Here is a 23,796-nt window from a genome sequence, read left to right as displayed (position 1 = left end):
ACTGTCCGGAAACAGCGGGTGAATTCCTCAAAATCGTCCAACGCTGCATCTCCGCCTCCACACACAGCGTTGGCCCACTCCAGGGCTTTCCCGGTGAGGCATAAGAAGGGGACGAAACTCCTCACGGTCCAATGGAGCTGGGTGGACCGTAGCCAGGTACAGGCTTAGTTGAAGAAGGAAACCCTGGCACCCGGCAGCATCTCCATCGTATCTCTGTGGCATGGATAGCTGGATCCTGTTAGGTTCAGGTGGGAAAGGGGTGTTCAGGGGAGACCCTGGTTGTGCTAGTGGAGGCGCTGGAAAAACTCCCTGTGTCTCCCAGCGGTTCATATTCTGGACAACACGATCCATGGCGACGCTCAGTTTGGAAATCATTGCTGTATGTTCCATGACGTGCGCCTCCACCTCCATGGTCGGGGTACCTTCTCCTGCTGACTTCATTGGTGGTCAGAGATTCTGTCACAAACGTGTGTATAGGTGGCAGGGAAGTCAGGCGCAGGAGAATAAACTTGGTAAATTTTGCGCACCAAATACAACACAAAACTGAAACAAGAAACAATCTCTGACAAAGACATGAATGGAAACAGAGGTAATGAATGGGATTGAAACCAGGTGTGTAGGAAGACAAGACAAAACCAATGGAAAATAAAAAATGGATCATTGATGGCTAGAAGACCGGTGACGTTGACCGCCGAGCACCACCCAAACAAGGAGAGGCATCGACTTCGGCAGAAGTCGTGACATGTAGTTAGTCTAACCAGCTATCTAAACTTCGCTGAATACTGACCAGGCACATACCCAAGGACCCTGACCTCCAGCGGGTGCCCAATAATTTAGTTTGTCATTCTCACTCAGACATCATATTAACATGGGATAAGTCATATCAAAATGTACAGTAAATTAGCTATAAAACTACAAAACTTTCTCTCCACCCCATAGCAAAACAGGTAGAATTGCAGGAAATTAGCTGTGAAACAGCACATTCTTTCTTTCTGCTTCATGGCAAAATTAGTAGAATTGCATGAAATTTGTTATAAAATTGCTAAATGTTCTCTCCGCCCCATGGAAACATTTGTAGAATTGCAGAACACTTGCTTTAAAACGGCAATATTTTCTCTAGGACATGTAGATAACCTTCAATTGAAGATGGCCTATCTACATGAACTCACTTTATCCATGTAATGATCTTGCCCGTAGATATTTTAAAAGCCTAATAACCTATAAAGATAGGTAGGGATGTAAAGATAACACTTGGGTGTGCATTGCTAAAAGTTCATTTAATGTGTTTGAGTCAATCAATTGTGTTATGAAAAGGAAGGGTTGATGTACAGAATGTAGAATATATTTGGTAAAAGACCAAATCCATACTATGGCAAGAACAGCTCAAATAAGCAAAGAGAAATGACAGTCCATCATTACTTTAATACATGAAGGTCAATCAATCCAGAACATTTCAAGAACTTTGAAAGTTTCTTAAAGTGCAGTCGCAAAAACCATCAAGCACTATGATGAAACTCTCTCATAAGGACCGCAACAGGAAAGGAATACTTAGAGTTACCTCTGCTGCAGAGGAAAAGTTCATTAGATTTAACTGCACCTCAGATTGCAGCCCAAATAAATGTTTCACAGAGTTCAAGTAACAGACACATCTTAACATCAACTGTTCATAGGAGACTGCATGAATCAGGCCTTCATGGTCGAATTGCTGCAAAGAAACCACTACTAAAGGACATCAATAAGAAGAAGAGACATACTTGGGCCAAGAAACACGTACAATGGACATTAGATAGGTGGAAATCTGTCCTTTGGTCTGATGAGTCCAAATTTGAGATTTGTGGTTCCCACAGCTCTGTCTTTGCTGGTGACACTGTCAGTGATTTATTTAGAATTCAAGGCATACAACCAGCATGGCTTCCACAGCATTCGGCAGCGATACACCATCCCATCTGATTTGCGTGTAGTGGGACTATCATTTGTTTTTCAACAGGACAATGACTCAAAGCATACCTCCAGGCTGTGTAAGGGCTATTTGACCAAAAAGGAGAGTGATAGAGTGCTGCATCAGATACACCTGGCCTCCACAATCTCCTGACCTCAACCCAATTGAGTTGGACCGTGAAGTAAAAGCAGCCAACAAGTGCTCAGCATATGTGGGAACTCCTTCAAGACTGTTGGAAAAGCATTCCTCATGAAGCTGGTTGAGAGAATGCTAAGAGTTTGCAAAGCATACCAGATCCTCAAAAGGTTCTACAGCTGCATCATCGAGAGCTTCCTGACTGGTTGCGTCACCGCCTGGTATGGCAACTGCTCGGCATCTGACCGGAAGGCGCTACAGAGAGTAGTGCATACGGCCCTGTACATCACTGGGGCCAAGCTTCCTGCTACCCAGCACCTATATAATATGTGCTGTCAGAGGAAAGCCCATAAAATTGTCAGAGACTCCAGTCACTCAAGTCATAGACTTTTTGCTGCTACCGCACAGCAAGCTGTACCGGAGCGCTAAGTCTTGGACCAAAAGGCTCCTTAACAGCTTCTACCCCCAAGCCATAAGACTGCTGAACAATTAATCAAATGGCCACCGAACTATTTACATTGACCCCTCCTCCATTTGTTTTGTACACTGCTGCTACTCACTGTTTAATAGTCACTTCACCCCTACCTCCATGTACAAATTACCTCAGCTAACCTGTACCCCCGCACACTGACTCAGTACCGGTACCCCCTGTACATAGCCTCATTATTGTTATGTTATTGTGTTACTTTTAATTATTTTTTACTTTAGTTTATTTGGTAAATATTTTCTTAACTCTTCTTGAACTGCTCTGTTGGTTAAGGCCTTGTACAGTAAGTAAGCATTTCACTGTAAGGTCTACACTTGTTGTATTCGGCGCATGTGACAAATAAAGTTTGATTTGATTTGAAGCTGTCATCAAGGCAAATGGTGGCTACTTTGAAGAATCTAAAATCTAAAATATATTTTGATTTGTTTAACACTTTTAGGTTACTGCATGATTTCATATGTGTTATTTCATAGTTTTGATGTCTTCACTATTATTCTAAAATATAGAAAATAGTCAAAATAAAGAAAACCCCTTGAATGACTTGGTGTATCCAAACCTTTGACTGGTACTGTATATTGGAAAGAAAAACAGCTAGAGAATGTAATGTTATCTGACAGTATTGATAATAGTATTATAAAATGGTATTGAATATTGACGCCAGTAGACCATTACAGTTGATACAATTTGACAATAGTAGTTAGCTAAATGTTTGGTGCAACTTCTTAATAGTGACTGCTGTTGGTATTTATTTATTTTTTAAACTGTGGCTTTAAATCTAAACAACAATCACGTTTAGAAATGTTCAAGTATGCCAAAAACATTTATTTTATTTGATTTATTTCACCTTTATTTAACCAGGTAGGCTAGTTGAGAACAAGTTCTCATTTACAACTGAGACCTGGCCAAGATAAAGCATAGCAGTGTGAACAGACAACAACACAGAGTTACACATGGAGTAAACAATAAACAAGTCAATAACACAGTAGAAAAAAAAAAAAACAGTCTATATTGTTTCTGAAACGTTGGTTCCACTTTATTATGTATGTTCATACACTCACATATGTATTTCTTTGGAGAGTGAAGCTAAAACTTTTAATTTGATTCTTTACTCCAGCATTTTGGATTTGAGAGAAAATGGTTCAATATGAGGCGACAGTACAAAACGTTACCTGTTATTTGAGGGCCAATAGAAATGAATGGTAAATATTGTATTGTGTTATTTGGAGTCACTTTTATTGGAAATAAGAATATATGTTTCTGAACACTTGGATGCTACCATAATTACAGAAAGTCTGAACTCTAGAAAGAGGCCAGAGTTCCCCACTTGTAAATCTGAGTTGGATGACGATTCAGTCTCATGGTCCCAGCTTTGAAACACCTGTACTGACCTCGCCTTCTGGATGATACAGGCCATGGCTCGGGTGGTTGATGTCCTTGATGATCTTTTTGGCCTTCCTGTGACTTCATGTGCTGTATTTGTCCTGGAGGGCAGGTAGTTTGCCCCCAGTGATGTGTTGGGCAGACTGCACTACCGTCTGGAGAGCCCTACGTTTGCGGGTGGTGCAGTTGCTGTACCAGCCCGACAGGATGCTCTCATTTGGAAATCTGTAAAAGTTTGTGAGGGTTTTAGGGGCCAAGACAACATTTTTCAGCCTCCTGAGGTTGAAGAGGTGCTGATACACATTTTTCGCCACACTGTCTGTGGGGGTGGACTATTTCAGATGTGTATGCTGAAATAGTGATGTGTACGCAGAGGAACTTAAAATGTTCCACCTTCTCCACTGTGGTCCTGTTGATGTGGATAGGGGTGTGCTCCCTCTGCTGTTGTCTGAAGTCCACAATCAGCTCCTTTGTTTTTTTGACATTGAGTAAGAGATTATTTTCCTTGCACCACTCTCCCAGGGACCTCACATCCTTCCTGTAGGTTGTCTTGTCATTTATTTTTTACCTTTATTTAACTAGGCAAGTCAGTTAAGAACAAATTCTTATTTTCAATGATGGCTTATGGACAGTGGGTTAACTGCCTTGTCAAAAAGACAAGACAGATTTTTACCTAGTCAGATCGGGGATTCGATCTTGCAACCTTTCGGTTATTAGTCCAACGCTCTAACCACTAGGCTACCTGCTGCCCCATTTGTTAGTAATCAAGCCTACTACTGTTGTGTCATTTGCAAACTTGATGACTGAGTTGGAGGTGTGGGTGGCATTTGGGCAAAGGGAAAGTACAAAGGCTGAGTGCAATAATTATTCTATAAGGGTTGAATAGGAGCTATATGTCTGGGGTTGGAGCTGATAGATCGTAATTACTATTCTATAACACTGTCTTAGGTCTTTACTGTTTTCTATCATTATGTACTCTTAGTATGAATATACAATTTTTATATATTCTTCGAGATTGAAAGTAGTGTTAGGTTTAAGCTCTTTGTGTATGAGAAGTGCAATTATCTAGTGGACTTCAGGAGAATGTGGGAATGTGTACTCCCAATAACTCAAGGCCTGATAAGACCCATGAAAGGCACAGAGGAGTACAAAGGTTCTGAACTCAGGTTGGGACACGATAAAATCAATAGGAAGAACAGACTAGCAACAGAGACAGATTGTCCATCCTAGACATAGAAGGGGGGAGGGCCTAGTCGGAAGGTATAAATATATGTGCTTGTGTGACTGTATACATGCTATGCAGCAGGAACACCCAGTATGGTGAATACATTTAGCTTGAGTTTGTCTTGGTCTGTCTGGATGATTGCACCAGAAATTAGAACCTAAAACCAATAACAGGCGAGGTTAGCATTTTTTTCCATTTTTAAAAATGTAGCCTTTATTTAACAGCCCGGGATCGAATAGGGTCTGTAGTGACTTTGATTAAATGTAATACACTGTAAGTGAATTTGTCCAAATACTTAACACCTTCAAATGGGGGACTAGATACAAAAAGTTATTTAATTTTTAAATGGTAAAACAGATTTGTATGAAAATGTCCTCAATAAAAGGTGACATTCTATACTGTCACCTCATATAAAATATGTTGAACAAAAATATAAACGCAACAAGTGTTGATCCCATGTTTCATGAGCTGAAATAAAAGATCCCAGAAATGTTCCATACGCACAAAAAGCTTAGTTCTCTCAAATTTAGAACATATATTTCTTTACATCCCTGTTAGTGAGCATTTCTCCTTTGTCAAGATAATCCATCCACCTGACAGGTGTGGCATATCAAGAAGCTGATTAAACAGCATGATCACTACACAGGTGCACCTTGTGCTGAGGACAATAAAAGGCCACTCTAAAATGTGCAGTTTTGTCACACAACTGGCATGCTGACTTCAGGAATGTCCACCACAGCTGTTGCCAGAGAATTTAATGTTAATTTCCTGGTAACCTGGTCAAGAACTACAGGAAACATATGATCTCTGTAATTGCAAACAAAGGTTTCTGTACCAAATATTAAGTTCTGCTTTTCTGATGTATCAAATACTTATGTCATGCAATAAAATGCTAATTAATTACTTAAAAATCATACAATGTGATTTTCTGGATTTTTGTTTTAGATTCCGTCTCTCACAGTCAAAGTGTACCTATGATAAAAATTACAGACCTCTACATGCTTTGTAAGTAGGAAAACCTGCAAAATCGGCAGTGTATCAAATACTTCTTCTCCCCACTGTATCATATGCTCAGTGGTGATATTAGCATGTAAATATTAGTGGGGCAAACATAAAAATAAAGAAAAACCATTCAATGAGCAGGTGTGGCCAAACTTTTGACAGGTACTGTTTTTCTTTATTTTTACTATTTTATACATTGTAGAATTTAAAAAAAGTGTTAAACAAATCAAAATCGTATTTTCAGTACGCTGCAGCTAGCGACTGGAACGAGCCGCAACAAACACTAAAACTGGACAGTTTTATCTCAATCTCTTCATTCAAAGACTCAATCATGGACACTCTTGCCTTTTGGTATAAATATTACATATCATTTAAATAATATCATTATAAATAAGAATTTGTTCTTGACTGACTTGCCTAGTTAAATAAAGGTTAAATAAACAAAATAAATAAATATATTATATTTGAGATTCTTCAAAGTAGCCACGCTTTGCCTTGATGACAGCTTTGCATACTCTTGGCAATCTCTCAACCAGCTTCATGAGGTCGTCACCTAGAATGCATTTATATTAACAGATGTGTCTTGTTAAAAGTTAATTTGTGGAATTTCTTTCCTTCTTAATGCGTTTGAGCCAATCAGTTGTGTTGTGACAAGGTAGGGTTGGTATGCAGAAGAAAGCCCTATTTGGTAAAAGACCAAGTCCATATTATGGCAAGAACAGCTCAAATAAGCAAAGAAAAACTACAGTCCATCATTACTTTAAGACATGAAGGTCAGTCAATACTGAACATTTCAAGAACTTTGAAAGTTTCTTCAATTGCAGTTGCAAAAACCATCAAGCCCTATGATGAAACTGGCTCTCATGAGGACCGCCATAGGAATGGAAGACCCAGAATTCAATACAGTTATCAGCCTCAGAAATTGCAGCCCAAATAAATTCTTCACAGAGTTCAAGTAACAGACACAATCTCAACATCAACCGTTCAGGGGAGACTGCATGAATCAAACCTTTATGGTTGAATTGCTGCAAAGAAACCACTACTAAAGGACACCAATATTAAGAAGAGACTTGCTTGGGCAAAGAAACATAAGTAATGGAAAATCTGGTGAAAATCTGTCCTTTGGTCTGAGGAGTCCAAATTTGAGATTTTTGGTTCTAACTGCCGTGTCTTTGTGAGACGCAGAGTAGGTGAACGGATGATCTCCGCATGTGTGGTTCCCACCGTGAAGCGTGGAGGAAGAGGTGTGATGTTGTGGGATGCTTTGCTGGTGACACTGCCAGTGAATTATTTAGAATTCAAAGCCAGCATGGCTACCACAGCATTCCGCAGCGATACACTGATAAGTTGTTTTATAAGTTGTTTTAAAGAGAGAAAACAACAACTTTTATTTAAGTCAGTTAAGAACCAATTCTTATTTACAATGACAGCCTACCCCGGCCAACTCCGGACAATGCTGGGCCAATTGTGCCCTGCTCTGTGGGACTCACGATCACGGCCGGGTCTGTAGCGATGCAATGCCTTAGACCGCCATCCCATCTGGTTTGCACTTAGTTGGACTATCATTTGTTTTCAACAGGACAATTACCCAACACACCTCAAAGGTGTGTAAGGGCTATTTGAACAAGAAAGAGAGTTATGGAGTTCTGCATTAGATGACCTGGCCTCCACAATCACCCTACCTCAACCCAATTGAGATGGTTTGGGATGAGTTGGGCTGCAGAGTGAAGGAAAAGCAGCTAACAAGTTCTCAGCATATGTGGGAACTCCTTCAAGACTGTTGGAAAAGGTAAAGTTGGTTGAGAGAAAGCCAAGCGTGTGCAAAGCTGTCATCAAGGTGGCTACTTAGAGGACTCTAAAATCTAAATTCTATTTAGATTAACACTTTTTTGGTTACTACATGATTCCATATGTGTTATTTCATTGTTTTGATATCTTCAATATTAGGCCAATTGTACAGACCTCCCGGTCGCGGCCGGTTACGACAGAGCCTGGGCGCGAACCCAGGGACTCTGATGGCACAGCTGTCGCTGCAGTACAGCGCCCTTAACCACTGTGCCACCAGGGAGGCCTGCCACTGCATATTCTTGACCTTCAACAGATGCACAGCCTTTGGCAGGGGAAAAAAACTCTGCTGTGAGAGTAAAAGTCTCCCACTCAATGATGTTCTGTTTCAAATATGTATGAATGCCACCACTGGGAAGACAGACAAACAAACTAAAGCCAAAGACAAATATGCTGTTAAAATGAACAAGAATGCAGTAAGTTCAAAGACAGATCACTGTAAATTATACCATACACGCTTACAACAATTTAATTTGAATAATTTTGAAGTACTAACTAACAATGGAATGTTACTCAATAAATTGGAAGATTGTGGACCTTTAAACGGGTGTCCCAACTCTGTGGACACAAAGGATCCCATGGGGTGGTTCTTATATTTGTCCGGATGTAATACAGCCTGAAATCAAACCAGGGACTGTAGTGACGCGGCTTGCACTGAGATGCAGTGCCTTAGACCGCAGCATCACTCGGGAACAAATAAATAAATAGACTATACTAAGTGCCTAGGTGCCAAATAAATTCACAAAGCTGAAGTTTTCATCTTAAATCAACCAAAAAAATCTACTAATATCAAATATTTTAATTTCTGTGAAACTGTGTACGCTTTACTTGTGGATTTTGAAAATAAAATCTACACTTAAGCAGTGTCAATTTGTTTGTCTCACATGCCATTTAAAAAACTTTGTAGATATTGGAGTAAACCTTCAGTATTTTGGGTTACGACAAGTAACTATCAGCCATGAGTAAAGGGCAACACCATGATAAGCTTGCAAGCTGAGTTTGAATAAGACATCTGATAAACACTTTGCATTTATAATAGCTGTTTTTCTTTATCTAATAAATAATCAAATCATTGACGAATCAATAGATCAAATAAATACGTCTCTCGCATGTCCCTGCAAGCCGGCCGGCATACGCGTCATCACATCTCGTCATCTGATTGGTTGTTTACTACGAACCGTAAACCGGCATACGCGTCATCACACTCCCTCATATGATTGGTCGAGTAGGCGGACCTTCTGACTTTGTGATTGTGGTAACTAGTGATGACGACTTTTAAGTAGTTGTTTGCTTAGCCAGCTAGCTACTTCAGTTAGCTACACCTGTGTTGGAAAGTGGGATGTTTTGCTGATGTTGGTTGACATGAGATGACACGTATTTGGTTTGTCTATAGACTGTCAACTGCTATGGTGTTTTCTAGCTACAAGAACAGAGATATAAGTTGACTGAAGGTGTGTATTGTTAGCCTCCTGCCTGGGTGAGTTTTATTTGGTGTTCAACTAACGTTAGCTAGCTATCCAGCTAGGCGGCTAGCTAGTTAGCTGGCTCCCCTACCTAGCTACTACCAAATAATATTGAAGTGGGTATTGACTGTTGAGTGTCATTTGCTACCAGAGATATGGGGTTATTTATCTACAGTCTCTGTTTGTTACTACTAACAACTTACTTGGACCTGACCTGTGCTGTGGTGGATGTGGGAGGAACTAGCGAAGTGAAAAACTATCCTGTACTAACTGTTAGTTAACTGTCCAATTTGGCTAATAGAGTAACTAGCTAGCGAACGTTAACAAACTAACGTTAGTGTGATGAACCTGCATTGCAACGCAGTGTTGGCTATTAGTTAGCGGCTAGCCAAATTACTGGGCAAGGGAGAGGTTCGTTCTAGTTAAGCTCCCTGTGTTAAAAAAATTAAGATATCTATCTCGTTGAGTAAACTCGTCTAGGGAGAGGTCTGAAGAGAGATGCAGGTTTAGCTGTATTGACAAGCATCTGCGACGGTATATGGTTAAAACCTTAGTGCCAAATGAATGCGCAATGGGTTAAACATGTGTAATAAATAACTAGCCAGAAGGCTCTGGTGTTTTTCATACACATACTCTGTAAACTGGTCGTTTGTCCAGTTGTGGAGTGAAGTGGAGCAAATCCATTGTTGAGCCCATCACATGATCTCCTCTTTGGCATGCATGTATAGTAGTGAACTGTGACAATTTGCTCAGCTCAATGCTGATTATATTTAGGGTAGAGCCAACAGGAGTTCTGAAAAAGTGTTCTTGAGTTTGCCTTTTGTAAACTTGAGCATTGTCTAAAAGCACAGTGAGTGTCCAGAAAGAATGAACAGGACTCTGGAATTCAAAAACTGCTTTGAGGCCTACTCAGTTGAATGTCTGACCTGTATACGTGTGATATTTATTGTATCACAATTATAGTGCCTCAACATAAAACCTGTACCTGAAGGCCAGAATAGTTAACCATAGTTGGTATTGCCCTGTACAATACCAACTTTTGTGCCTTTCTGCTAGCTTAACTTGCTCTCTGGTCTTCAGGCTAGCTAGATCTTAGAACTGTAACCTCATGTATAATTTGTGTAATAGTCCATACAATTATACTATCTTGGACATACTATGGAAACCAATTGCGTGAGATTTTAGTTCCTCATTACCCGAGATTAATAAATTACGAAAGTCCCACCTTGCAGTTTCCGTGCAATCCTGCTAGATGGTGCTCATGAGTCATGGTGCTCTTTGATTCTAAACTGCTCAGGTCCCGTTACTCAGGGCAGACGCCTACAGCAAAACATCGACTGTTTTATTTCGCTCTACGGATGTAAAAATGGACAAATTATTTTTATACAAATGTGTCTTGAATAAACTGGAATTTACATGGTTATAATATATTCCAACTGCTGCTCTATTGAAAAAATATAATGAAATGCAAGTTTAAAAATAAATAAAGTCAAGTAGGCCTATATGAATTTGTATGGGCTGATGACAACTGCAAACGCCTTAAATAAGACCGTTTTCCATGCCTGTGTCCTGTAGATGTTAGAGCTGTGATGGTGGTGTCCCCCCTGCCTTCATTGTGACTCCTGTCCACCACCTCTGTCTCCCTGCCCAGTGTGTGCCACCATTTCACCATGACCCTGCATCTTCTCCTGGTCCTGGGGCTCTTTTCGCTGCCTTGTCTGTCATCCCATGTTATCAGCGAGTCCTGTGTTATAGCCAGCCTGAAAATGACAAATCAAACCCAATGCTTGGAAGTATGTAAGTTTGAGTCAGCCTATAAATCAGGTGTTACTGCCATATTGCAGTGGGTTGTCCCACTGAAAACGCACCTAAAACTCAAACAATTGATTTGACTGTAAACGTATAAAATGGCTTGTTGTTCAATGTATCCTACATACACCCTGTTCACAGAAGTTAATTAAGTAATTTTTGTTTACGTTGTCGTACTACTTGTGGAAATGGTATTTGCTCATAAGGTGTCTAAAAACTAATTTAGAAGATAAGCTATGCTGTATGCTACCTAGAATTGCATCCAAATATATTGGCACCCATGCAGTTTTCATAAATGATTCCCCATTTATTTTAAGATAGACAAACATTTTTTTTTAAATATACATTGCTCACCATACCTTGTTATTGGATTTTCAGTATTGCGCAACCAATTTTATATTTGTAAATGTAAGTTTACAATTGTAATTTAGAAAATAACGACAAATGGCATGGAAAATATTATTGGCACCCCGGAGCTAGTACTTGGTCGCATAGCCTTTGGCTAAGAACTGCCAACAAATTATTTTTGTAGCCATCAATGGTTATGTTTACATGCACACTAATAATTTGATTTTAAACTGATTGTCATTTTTGCAAGGTTACGAAGATGGACGTTTTTGAAATATATACGCCTTAGCTAAACCTTTAGTTCCACCTCCCACACATGCGGTGACCTCACTTGGTTTAAAGGATGTTTCTAGAGACAATATCTCTCTCATCGTCACTCAATGCATAGGTTTACCTCCACTTTATTCACATCCTACCATACCTTTGTCTGTACATTATACCTTGAATCTATTCTATCGTGCCCAGAAACCTGCTCCTTTTACTCTCTGTTCCGAACGTACCAGACGACCAGTTTTTATAGCCTTTAGCCATGCTCTTATCCTACTCCTCCTCTAATCCTCTGGTGATGTAGAGGTTAATCCAGGCCCTGCAGTGCCTAGCTCCACTCCCATTCCCCAGGCGCTCTCATTTGTTGACTTCTGTAACCGTAAAAGCCTTGGCTTCATGTATGTTAACATTAGAAGCCTCCTCCCTAAGTTTGTTTTATTCACTGCTTTAGCACACTTCCAACCCGGATGTCCTAGCCGTGTCTGAATCCTGGCTTAAGAAGACCACCAAAACCCCTGAAATTTCCATCCTTAACTAAAACATTTTCCGAAAATATAGAACTGCAAAAGGGGCCGGAGTTGCAAGCTACTACAGAGATGGCCTGCAGAGTTTTCTCTTACTATCCAGGTCTGTGCCCAAACAATTTGAGCTTCTACTTTTGAAAATCCACCTTTCCAGAAACAAGTCTCTCATTGTTGCCGCTTGCTGTAGACCATCTTTTGCCCCCAGCTGTGCCCTGGACACCATATGTGAATTGATTGCCCCCCATCTAGCTTCAGAGCTCGTGCTGTTAGGTGACCTAAACTGGGACATGCTTAACACTCTGTCCATCCTACAATCTAAGATTGATGCCCTCAATCTCACACAAATTATCAATGCACCCACCAGGTACAACCCCAAATCCGTAAACACGGGCACTCTCAAAGATATCATCCTAACCAACCTGTCCTCTAAATAAATCTCTGCTGTCTTCAACCAGGATCTCAGCGATCACTGCCTGCATCCGTAATGGGTCTGTGGTCAAAAGACCACCCCTCATCACTGTCAAACACCCCCTAAAACACTTCAGCGAGCAGGCCTTTCTAATCGACCTGGCGCGGGTATCCTGGAAGGATATTGACCTCATTCCATCAGAAGAGGATGCCTGGTTATTCTTTAAAAGTGCATTCCTCACCATCTTAAATAAGCAGGTCCCATTCAAAAAATTTGTAACCAGGAACAGATATAACCCTTGCTTCACCCCAGACTTGACTGCCCTTGACCAGTGCAAAAACTTCCTGTGGCGTACTGCGTTAGCATCGAATAGCCCCCGCGATATGCAACTTTTCAGGGAAGTTAGGAACCAATATACACAGGCAGTTAGGAAAGCAGAGGCTTGCTTTTTAAAGCAGAAATTTGCCTCCTGTAGCAAACTCTAAAAAGTTCCAGAACACTAATGTCCGTGGAGAATAACAGCACCTCCTCCCAGCTGCCCACTGCACTGAGGCTAGGAAACACTGTCACCACTGATAAATCCACGATAATTGAATGTCAATAAGCACTTTTCTACGGCTGGCCATGCTTTCCACCTGGCTACCCCTAACCCGGTCAACAGCCCTGCACCCCCCCACAGCAACTTGCCCTAGCCTCCCCCATTTCTACATCACCCAAATCCAGATAGCTGATGTTCTGAAGGAGCTGCAAAATCTGGACCCCTACAAATCAGCCGGGCTAGACAACCTGGACCCTCTTTCTAAAATTATCCGCTGAAATTGTTGCACCCCCAATTACTAGCCTGTTCAACCTCTTTTTTTTCGTATCGTCTGAGATCCCCAAAGATTGGAAAGCTGTGGCGGTCATTCCCCTCTTCAAAGGGGGAGACACTCTAGACCCAAACTGCTACAGACCTATATCTATCCTACCCTGCCTTTTCTAAGGTATTCGAAAGCCAAGTGAACAAACAGATCAGCGAACATTTCGAATCCCACCGTACCTTCTCCGCTATGCAATCTTGTTTCCGAGTGATCATGGGTGAACCTCAGCCACGCTTAAGGTCCTAAACGATATCATAACCGCCATCGATAAAAGACAATACTGTGCAGCTGTATTCATTGATCTGGCCAAGGCTTTTGACTCTGTCAATCATCACATTCCTATCGACAGACTCATCAGCCTTGGTTTCTCAAATGACTGCCTCACCTACCTCTGGCAGCCTATGGGGGGTGCCACAGGGTTCAATTCTCGGGTTGACTCTTCTCTGTACACATCAATGATGTCGCTCTTGCTGCTGGTGATTCTCTAAACCACCTCTACGCAGACAACACCATTCTGTATAGTTCTGGCCTTTCTTTGGACACTTAACTAACCTCCAGACTAGCTTCAATGCCATACAACTTTTTCAGTGGCTTCCAGCTGCTCTTAAATTCTAGCAAAATGAAATGCATGCTCTTCAACCGATCGCTGCCCACACCTGCCCGCCCGTCCAGCATCACTACTCTGGACGCTTCTGACTTAGAATATGTGAAAATACATAGGTGTCTGGTTAGACTGTAAACTCTCCTTCCAGACTCACATTAAGCATCTCCAATCCAAAATTAAATCTAGAATTGGCTTCCTATTTCACAACAAAGCAACCTTCACTCATGCTGCCAAACATACCTTCGTAAAACTGACTATCCTACCGAACCTTGACTTCGGCGATTGTCATTTACAAAATAGCCTCCAACACTCTATTCAGCAAATTGGATGCAGTCTATCACAGTGCCATCCGTTTTGTCACCAAAGCCTCATACTACCCACCACTGCGACCTGTATGCTCTTGCTGGCTGGCCCTCGCTTCATATTTGTCGCCAAACCCATTGACACCAGTCTTTGCTAGGTAAAGGCCCGCCTTATCTCAGCTCACTGGTCACCATAGCAGCACCCACCCGTAGCACGCGCTCCAGCAGGTATATTTTACTGGTCACCCCTAGCCAATTCCTACTTTGGCCGCCTTTTCTTCAGGTTCTCTGCTGCCAATGACTGGAATGAACTGCAAAAATCACTGAAGCTGGAGAGTCCTATCTCTCTCACTAGCTTTAAGCACCAGCTGTCAGAGCAGCTCACAGATCACTGCTCCTGTACATAGCCCATCTGTAAATAGTCTATCCAACGACCTCATCCCCATACTGTTATTTATTTATTTTTCTCCTTTGCACCCCAGTATCTCTACTTGCACACTCATCTTCTGCACATCTGTCACTCCAGTGTTTCATTGCTATATTGTAATTATTTTGCCACTGTGGCCTATTTATTGCCTTACCTCCCTTATCCTACCTCATTTACACACACTGTATATAGACTTTTTCTACTGTGTTATTGACTATGTTTGTTTATTCCATGTGTAACTCTGTTGTATGTGTCGCTTTGCTTTATCTTGGCCAGGTCGCAGTTGTAAAAAAAATTATAATAATTGCTGCGTCATTGCGCAAAATGGTACGCAGCATCATTTGGATATGTGTACAACTAAAGTTAAACATTCACCTTTATACTACCAATTCTGTCAAGCCGTGTGCGTATACAGTTTGATGCATACTTTCGATAAATCCGACCTATGTACAACACAGAACGTACTGCAAATGCCTCTGCAACACAAATGCAGCGGCCCATTGGAAATTAATGTACTTATGATGTACCAAAATGACACTGTCGGTGTGATCAAGGCATAAATTCAGGAACAACTGATAAGTATGCGTCTTACAAAGTTAGAATGTGAAAACTATTTCTGTCTGATCTCAGAATCAAATAGTCTTCGCAAAAATAACATGGTCACTGTGGTAGAGCGTTTATTGTGATGGGCGATTTTCTGCATTTATCAAAAGTCCCGTCAAGTAGTCTGATTTCAAATGTGTCCGTGTAAACAGGATTATTAGGGATTATAATACATTTGTGCCAGTAATTTTGTCCATGCCATTTGCCTTTATTCTCTCAATTTAAATGTAAGGTTACTAAAATAACATTTGTTCTGCAATGTTGAAAATCCATTAAAAAAAAACTTATTCTAGAAGAAATAGGGAATTGTTTAATAAATGTGCATGGTGCCAATGTATTTGGCAGCAACTGTACCTCCCTACCTCTAAAAGTTTACCTCTTGGATGATGTAGGAACACAACTGATATGGGAATAGTCTGTGGAATATCGTCTTTGTTAAAAGCAAAGCCATGTGGTTTTTTTTTTTCAAATCACATCTCTGCTAAAGGACATATAATTTCAAAGAAGCCATGTGTTTCAGATTTAAGATGAAAGGGATGCTTAGGCCTTGCTGTGTTTATGAGCCTGGCCTTGCTTTGGTGAGTCTTTGTCATGACATGTTCTTTAATTAAATCTTACAATACTTTTGCCGCACACGCTGCACCACCTGAGTGGTCGGATGCATGCAGCAAGTACATGCATGTACCCCAGGCAGTATTTATCGGGAGGAGTTAGTTGTAAATGGCCCAGCCCTCTTTCAGTTCCACCACATGATCCACTCTAAACAAGCGACAGCTTTTCTAAGAGGCATACGATGCAATGTGGGTTGAGAGTAGTAGGGCATGAAAACAAGGTTGGTATTACCATCTGGAAGCATGTAATGTGTGGTATGACAAAGCGCTATAAATACATAATCATTCAGCATTCCAGCTTAGAGACCTGTATGTTTGGTACACGTCAAGCCCCTAGCATAGGGTGACCCCTAGTAATTTAAGAGGGAGGGGAGAGAGGGGCCCTCTGCAACTTTGATTTTCAAACCCACTGACCCTGCTTTCCCCAACTCCCAACCCTCCACTCTTTTCCCGTCCCATTTGGAACAGCTGCAGAATAATTTAAAACACAAAGTGTCTGGCCTTCCAATTAGTTTGCCGTCACTGACCAGGAATGGCTCTCTAGGCCATTTCACCTGAAGTTTTTAACCACAAAGGACTTTTGATGCCTCAGTGCCTAGCAGCAGCTCCAAAATAAGGCCGGGGAGGAGTGTGACATGAGGTCTCACAACTAGCTCTGCTATCTCTCACACTGACTCCCTAACGGGCTAGCTCCTCCTTCGGTCCAGGCCCAAGGCTGCCTCTGGTCTGAAGATTTCCCCCACCTGTTGTCCTCATCAGTAGGTCTGCTCTGCAGTGGGAGAAGAGACACCAGGCGGGCACTGCTGGATGTTGAGGCTGAGGTGTTCTGGAGCTACCTCTTCAGTCACACAGTTTGGCAGGGATCAAAGGAGGTGTAAACAGGCCTGTTTGTCTCCCATCTGTTTCTGTAATGGATCCCAGGTCTCCTGAAAAAGCCCTGACAGTGGTTGCTGAGAGGAATGAAATAAAATAAGAGTTGCACAAAAAAAAGAGTAAAAACAACCATAGTGCTGTGGTGAAAATGTAAGAAGTTCCCAGGGCTGATTGTGGTAACTTTTTTTTATAAGGATGGTAAATGTTTGGATAAGTTGTTGACCAGCTATATTTATATATTTAAAAAAATAAATATAATTTAACCTTTTATTTAACTAGGCAAGTCAGTTAAGAACAAATTCTTATTTACAATGACGGCCTACACCGGCCAAACCCGGACGACGCTAGGCCAATTGTGCAGCCGTTTGGGACTCCCAATCACAGCCGGTTGTGATACAGCCTGGAAAAGAGCCAGGGTGTCTGTAGTGACACCTCAAGCACTGATATGCAGTGCCTTAGACCGCTGTGCCACTCTGGAGCCCAAAGGTGATGAGGTAACATATTGATGTTGCCTGCATAACAAATGCTTTTGGTTCATGCTGCTGTTCAGTCTGAATTGATTTGATTCATGGCAGGAAAATTTACTGAATTCATTTGAGATGTACAGATTGTCATGGTGCCAGGAATCTTGCTCACAATGAAGCATAAAGGGGTACAATGTATTTTGAGCAATTACTTATTTGGCGATGGTTTAATATAAGATTTTGACTGCATGCAAGAGTTTCTTTTAATTTGTTGTGTTCATTCCACAGGCTTACTGTATATGACCTGTGATCATTCTGTCTTTTGGAAAGAGAACTACACATGCTTTTTCTTGAAGTGTCCCAATGGCACTAACTGCAATGATATCTCCGTCGATGACCTGATAAGGATACAAGGTATACAAATGCTGCGATATTTAAACACAGTTGGTGGAGAATGTTTAAATATGAAAGTGCATGTGTACTCATTGTTAGTAATGTTCAGAATATAACTTATTACCGTCAATATAAATATTATTACACTGAACATAAATATAAATGCAACATTTAAAGTGCTGGATTCATAAGCTGAAATGAAATATCCCAGAAATGTTCCATATGTACATTTCATCCCTGTTAGTGAGCATTTCTCCTTTACCAAGATAATCCATCAACCTGACAGGTATGGCATATCAAGAAGCTGATTAAATGGCATGATCATTACACAGGTGCACCTTGTGCTGGGGACAATAAAAGGCCACTCTAAAATGTGCAGTTTTGTCACACAACACACTGCCACATGTCTCAGGTTTTGAGGGAGTGTGCAATTGGCATGCTGACTGCAGGAATGTCCACCAGAGCTGTTGCCAGAGAACTGAATGTTAATTTCTCTACCATAAATCGTTGGCAGTATGTCCAACCGGCCTCACAACCACAGACCAAGTGTAACCATGCCAGCCCAGGACCTCCACATCTGGATTCTTCACCTGCGGGATCGTCTGAGACCAGACAACTGATGAAACTGGGTTTGTACAACCAAAGAATTTCTGCACTAACTGTCAAAAACCGTATCGGGTAAGCTCATCTGCGTGCTCGTCGTCCTCACCAGGGTCTTGACCTGATTGCAGTTCGGAATCGTAACCGACTTCAGTGGGCAAATGCTCCGCTTCGATGGCCACTGGCATGCTGGAGAAGTGTGCTCTTTACGGATGATATCCGGGTTCAACTGTACCAGGCAAGCATATATCTGATTTTATTTATTTTTCTGCATGTTAGTGATGGCAATTTGTTTGCACAGAGATACCGTGAATGAGCTACTGAGACCTATTGTCGTGCCATTCATCCGCCGCCAAAACCTCATGTTTCAGCATGATAGTGCACGGCCCCATGTTGCAATGATCTGTACACAATTCCTGAAAGCTGAAAATGTCCCAGTTCTTCCATGGCCTGCATACTCACCAGACATGTCACCCATTGAGCATGTTTGGGATGTTCTAGATCGACGTGCAAGACAGTGTTCCAGTTCACACCAATATCCAGCAACTTAACACAGCCATTGAGGAGGAGTGGGATATCATTCCACAGGCCACAATCAACAGCCTGATCAACTCTATGCCCATGAGGCAAATGATGGTCACACCAGATGCTGATTTAAACAAAAAAAAAAGGTCTCTGTGACCAACAGATGCATATCTCTATTCGCAGTCATGTGAAATCCATAGATTATGGCCTATATGAATTTATTTCAATTGACTGATTTCCTTTTGTGAACTAACACTGTAAAATCTTAGAAATTGTTGCGTGTTATTTTTGTTCAGTATAATTGATAAATCTAACGGTATCTTTTGGTTTGTAAATTAACAATCTATTTTGTGATTTGTAATACTTATCATGTAATGCATTTACATTTGTCAGACTTTAAAATCCGTTTTTTTTTCTTCCCCAGATAAAAACATCAGTGGTCTTAAGTGTGACGCTGGACCTACCACTGAGTCTTCAAGTTCCAGTTCCATAACTTCATCAGAAATCTATCAAAACCCCACTGCTCCTGAATTGACAGCCAGCAATAATGCCAATCAAATTACAGACACCTCTGCCCTCAATGAGACTGACTCTACCTTGCATTTTCGTGAGGATAATGTGCAGGCCCCCATCTCCACTGCATTTGCTACCATTACTGCAACACCCATGCCAGCCGCTGAGAATGACACCTTCATTCCAAGTAAGACTGTTAGCAATGCCTCCAGAGGAACTACAGTACCTGACACACCCCATAAGTCAACAGTCCAAACCTCTGAGACAACCACTTCAGTAAAGCAGGAACCCAGAACTACAATGACTCCCTCAGCCCTGACCCCTCCACCAGCCAATCCACAGATGACGACAACAGCATTATCAACAACAAATATCACTACTATCACCACTGCAGTACCAGTAGCAATGCTGTTAACTACCACCACAACACACCCAACAACAAAACCACCACCAACAACTACCACCACAACAGCAATACCACCACCAACAACTACCACCACAACAATACCACTAACAACTATTCCAAACATAACCACCCCTACCACCATAGACTCCTCTACAGTTGTGGAGAGGAATCCATCACCAACCAGTCCGGCGGTCCCCAGCTCTCAAGCTACCTCCAGAAATGCCATAGTCCCTTCGACCTTCACTGTTGAGGTCAGCACAAAAAGGCTTGATGGAGGTACCAACAGAGCCATTATAGACGTTGTTGCCGGGGGGCCTCTGACACGCCAGTTGGTGGACACAAGTATCCTATTGGCTGTCCTGTTGTTTGGCCTCGTCTTCTTCCTGGTTATGGTTGTCCTCTTCCTCACACAGGCCTATGAGAGCTACAGGACGAAAGACTACACCCAGGTGGACTATCTCATCAATGGAATGTATTCTGATTCAGGGGTTTGAAAGTTGAGTGTTTGTTTTTCTAATTTCTTTATTGGAACAGGATTAATAACTTGTGAGTTAACAGATTGCCAATTTTGTACCAGCCTTTGCTGTAGTATTGTATAACTTTTCTGTCTTAATGGTACTCATGCCAATTTCATAGATTTTTTTTCTTCAGCTACTGTATGTATAAATTGCTCCAGGCCTGTTGTGGTTTTATTCAGGCCTTAACCTCTTACGAAGGGCCAACAAATACACCTCTTGGTCATCAGGCCAAGGGCCAAAGTATCGCAACAGTGGTTTGTTTGTCCTATATTTCTGTCTTACATTTCTACGCAAATGCTTCCAGCCCCAACCCATAGGACGAAAGACATATATGGTTAAGTACTCTTTTTTCCTAAGGAATGTCATTTGGATTGTTGTGGGAAAGAGGGTGAAAATGTCCGGTGTTTATTATTTTGTTTGTATCCATTGCGTTGTGTATGTATGTCATTTTTTATGCCTTTTTGTCTTTGTTCATGACTAGCATATTTCATTTGTTTACCATTCCTCTCCTTGGATTAAGATTGAATGGCAAATTGATCACTGAAGCACATTAACGTTGAAGCCAAGGGAATTGTCTAGCCATTTATGAAGGAGGAGGAACAGTTTGTATGATGACCAAAAGAGACTTTCCAAGGCAGAGGAACTTCTGTCAAGGGTGGAAATGGGTATGAAGGCCTGTTATGTGCCTTCATGCACTGTTAAATTATGGTATTTCACAAAATAAAGTTTGATAAAATGGCAGTAGGGGTAAATCAGTGTTTCAACTGTTGTAAGACTTAAGATTTCTGCAGGCCTGTGAACAGTATATGCTGTGTTTCCCAGGCAGGGAGAAATATTGATGTTGTTTATTACAAGGGCATATCAATCAGTCTGGGTGTACTCAAGGTGGTGCACATAAATATCCCACATCTGTAGCCCAGTAATTACTTCCTGGGAATGTGATGCACATGTAATGTCTGTTGAGAAGGTTTGAAGGTGTGGACTAGGAATTAATTGACAGAAGAAAATAATGAGAGCAGGGAGGTGGTCCGACACCTTAACAATGCACTCACCAGTGATGCATTTCTTTTTGGGGGAAAAACTAAAAGGGAAAACAACATGGATTCCAATTGTAACATTTAGGAGAAAACAACTTTTGGTACCTCGAGGCAGTTTTTAAATGGTGTTTCTCTGCTGCGTTTCTGCTTAGCTCTCTTCATTCCAGTGCTTTCTAAAATGTCCTTGTTCAGACATCTATTACCTTGGACTTTATCCCTGTTCCACACACAGTTCTCTTGGGAACTTCCTGGTCCAAACATGCTTTAGTTTCCCATTTCCTGGAATAGTTAGCAATAAAATAACCTTTTTGACCCTTGCCAAAGAATATTGCATTTAGTAAAAAAATAACTAACAATTGATTGCTACAGTATTTGTCATTGATAATTTATCACCCCTCTGCAATTCCCCAATATATTGCTGCCAAGACCTGATATTCATATTTTTTTTTTACTTCAATATTCTGTATTTGCTCTGTTTGTGTGTTTGCTCCCATTATTGAGCTCTAACTGTCAGATCAGAGACAGCAGGAAATCACAGCCTCCAGGACATGCGATTTCAATATCTGCAATATGAATATCTGGTGAGAAGCAGAGAGTGAGGGGGTTAGTGATAAGCTCACTGACATGCCTGTATAAGCCTTTTGTTTTGAGAGGGCCTGTTCCACATGGACTTTGTTACACTGTAGTGTGGATATTACTGGGAGAAACAATATTTATAAGCAACAAAGACCAATGATTTTAATTTTTTTGTGGATAAGGCCCAGTGGATCAAAGGGAATGCCGACGGCTATATGGTGCAGGTGACTATAAAGACAGGTTTCATTATGGCATATCTGGGCTGGGAATGGTTGCCTGCCTCACTCATACACAGAGGGACATCTGCTTCTACTTTTCCCCCTTTTGAGTTCATGCCAGTTGGAGAACCTTAGCATTCAACCCGAGTGCTTTTTCTGCCAGGACTATGGCTTAATCCTCAGTGTTTACAATGCCTGGTGTCTTATGAAGGGAAAATTGTATATCATAAAAGTAACTTTTCTGTTATTGTATATTATAGAGAACATGAGTAGAGACCAAGTGTGCCATTGTTTTAAAATGTTTTTTTATTTAAAAAAAAAAAAATTACATCCTGCGGCTTCAGACACATTATCAAATCAGTAAATAGTCCGGATGGCCATTTGGTTAATTGTTCAGCAATCTTATGGATTGGGGTTAGTAGCTGTTAAGGAGCCTTTTGGTCCTAAACTTGGTGCTCCGGTACCGCTTGTTGTGCAGTAGCAGAGAGAGAAGTGCATGACTTGGGTGACTGGAGTCTTTGACAATTTTTGACACCGCCTAGTATATAGGTCCTGGATGTCAGGAAGCTTGGCCCCAGGGATGTACTGGGCCGTTCGCATGACCCTCTGTAGCGACTTACGGTCAGATGCCGAGCAGTTACCATACCAGGCGGTGATGCAACCAGGACCCATGCCAAATCTTTTCAGTCTCCTGGCGGGGAAAGGTGTGGTCGTGCCCTCTTCACGACTGTCTTGGTGTGTTTGGACCATGATAATTTGTTGGTGATGTGGACACCAAAGCATTGAACTCTCGACCCGCTCCACTTCAGCCCCGTTGATGTTAATGGGGTCCTGTTCGGCCCTCCTTTTCCTATAGTCCACGATCAGCTCCTTTGTCTTGCTCACATTGAGGGAGAGGTTGTTGTCCTGGCACCACCCTGCCAGATCTCTGACCTCCCTATAGTCGGTCTCATTGTTGTCAGTGATCTGGCCTACCACTGTTGTGTCGTCAGCAAACTTAATGATGGTGTTGGAATTGTGCTTGGCCACGAAGTCGTGGGGTGAACATGGAGTACAGGAGGGGACACGCACCCCTGAGGGGCCCCAGTGTTGAAGATCAGCGTGGCAGATGTGTTGTTGCCTACCCTTACCACTTGGGGGTGTCCCATCAGGAAGTCCAGGATCCAGTAGCAGATGGAAGTGTTTAGTCCAGGTGGGAAAGGGCAGTGTGGAGTGCGATTGAGATTGCGTGATCTGTTTGGGCAGTATGCGAATTGGAGTGGGTCTAGGGTTTCCGGCATGATGGTGTTGTGAGCCATGACCATCCTTTCAAAACACCTCATGGCTACTGACTGCTACGGGGCAGTAATCATTTAGGCAGGTTACCTTCAATTTCTTGGGCACAGAGACGATGGTGGTCTGTTTGACACATGTAGGTATTATAGACTCGGGGG

The 23,796-nt window shown here is 41.7% G+C and overlaps 1 protein-coding gene across 4 annotated transcripts; it reads left to right on the top strand.

Moving 5' to 3' along the window:
* The first annotated feature begins 9,256 nt into the window (after positions 1-9,256).
* Positions 9,257-21,929, top strand: LOC139385121 (uncharacterized protein C11orf24-like). Of its 4 annotated transcripts, none has more exons than XM_071130230.1 (4): positions 9,257-9,464; positions 11,052-11,273; positions 17,866-17,991; positions 19,520-21,929. In XM_071130230.1, the coding sequence occupies exons 2-4, from the start codon at positions 11,147-11,149 to the stop codon at positions 20,506-20,508; spliced, it is 1,242 nt and encodes a 413-aa protein (XP_070986331.1). In that variant the 5' UTR covers positions 9,257-9,464; positions 11,052-11,146; the 3' UTR covers positions 20,509-21,929. The 4 variants fall into 4 exon arrangements, with proteins under 4 accessions (XP_070986331.1, XP_070986410.1, XP_070986486.1 ...); XM_071130309.1 differs by having other exon boundaries at positions 9,276-9,490; XM_071130385.1 differs by having other exon boundaries at positions 9,318-9,490; positions 11,128-11,273.
* Positions 21,930-23,796: the final 1,867 nt, after the last annotated feature.

This window comes from Oncorhynchus clarkii, chromosome 1 (assembly GCF_045791955.1).
Source record: "Oncorhynchus clarkii lewisi isolate Uvic-CL-2024 chromosome 1, UVic_Ocla_1.0, whole genome shotgun sequence".
Taxonomy (NCBI): Eukaryota; Metazoa; Chordata; class Actinopteri; order Salmoniformes; family Salmonidae; genus Oncorhynchus; species Oncorhynchus clarkii.
The sequence above is the reverse complement of the archived record's forward strand: the minus strand, read 5'-3'. Positions and strand labels throughout refer to the sequence as shown.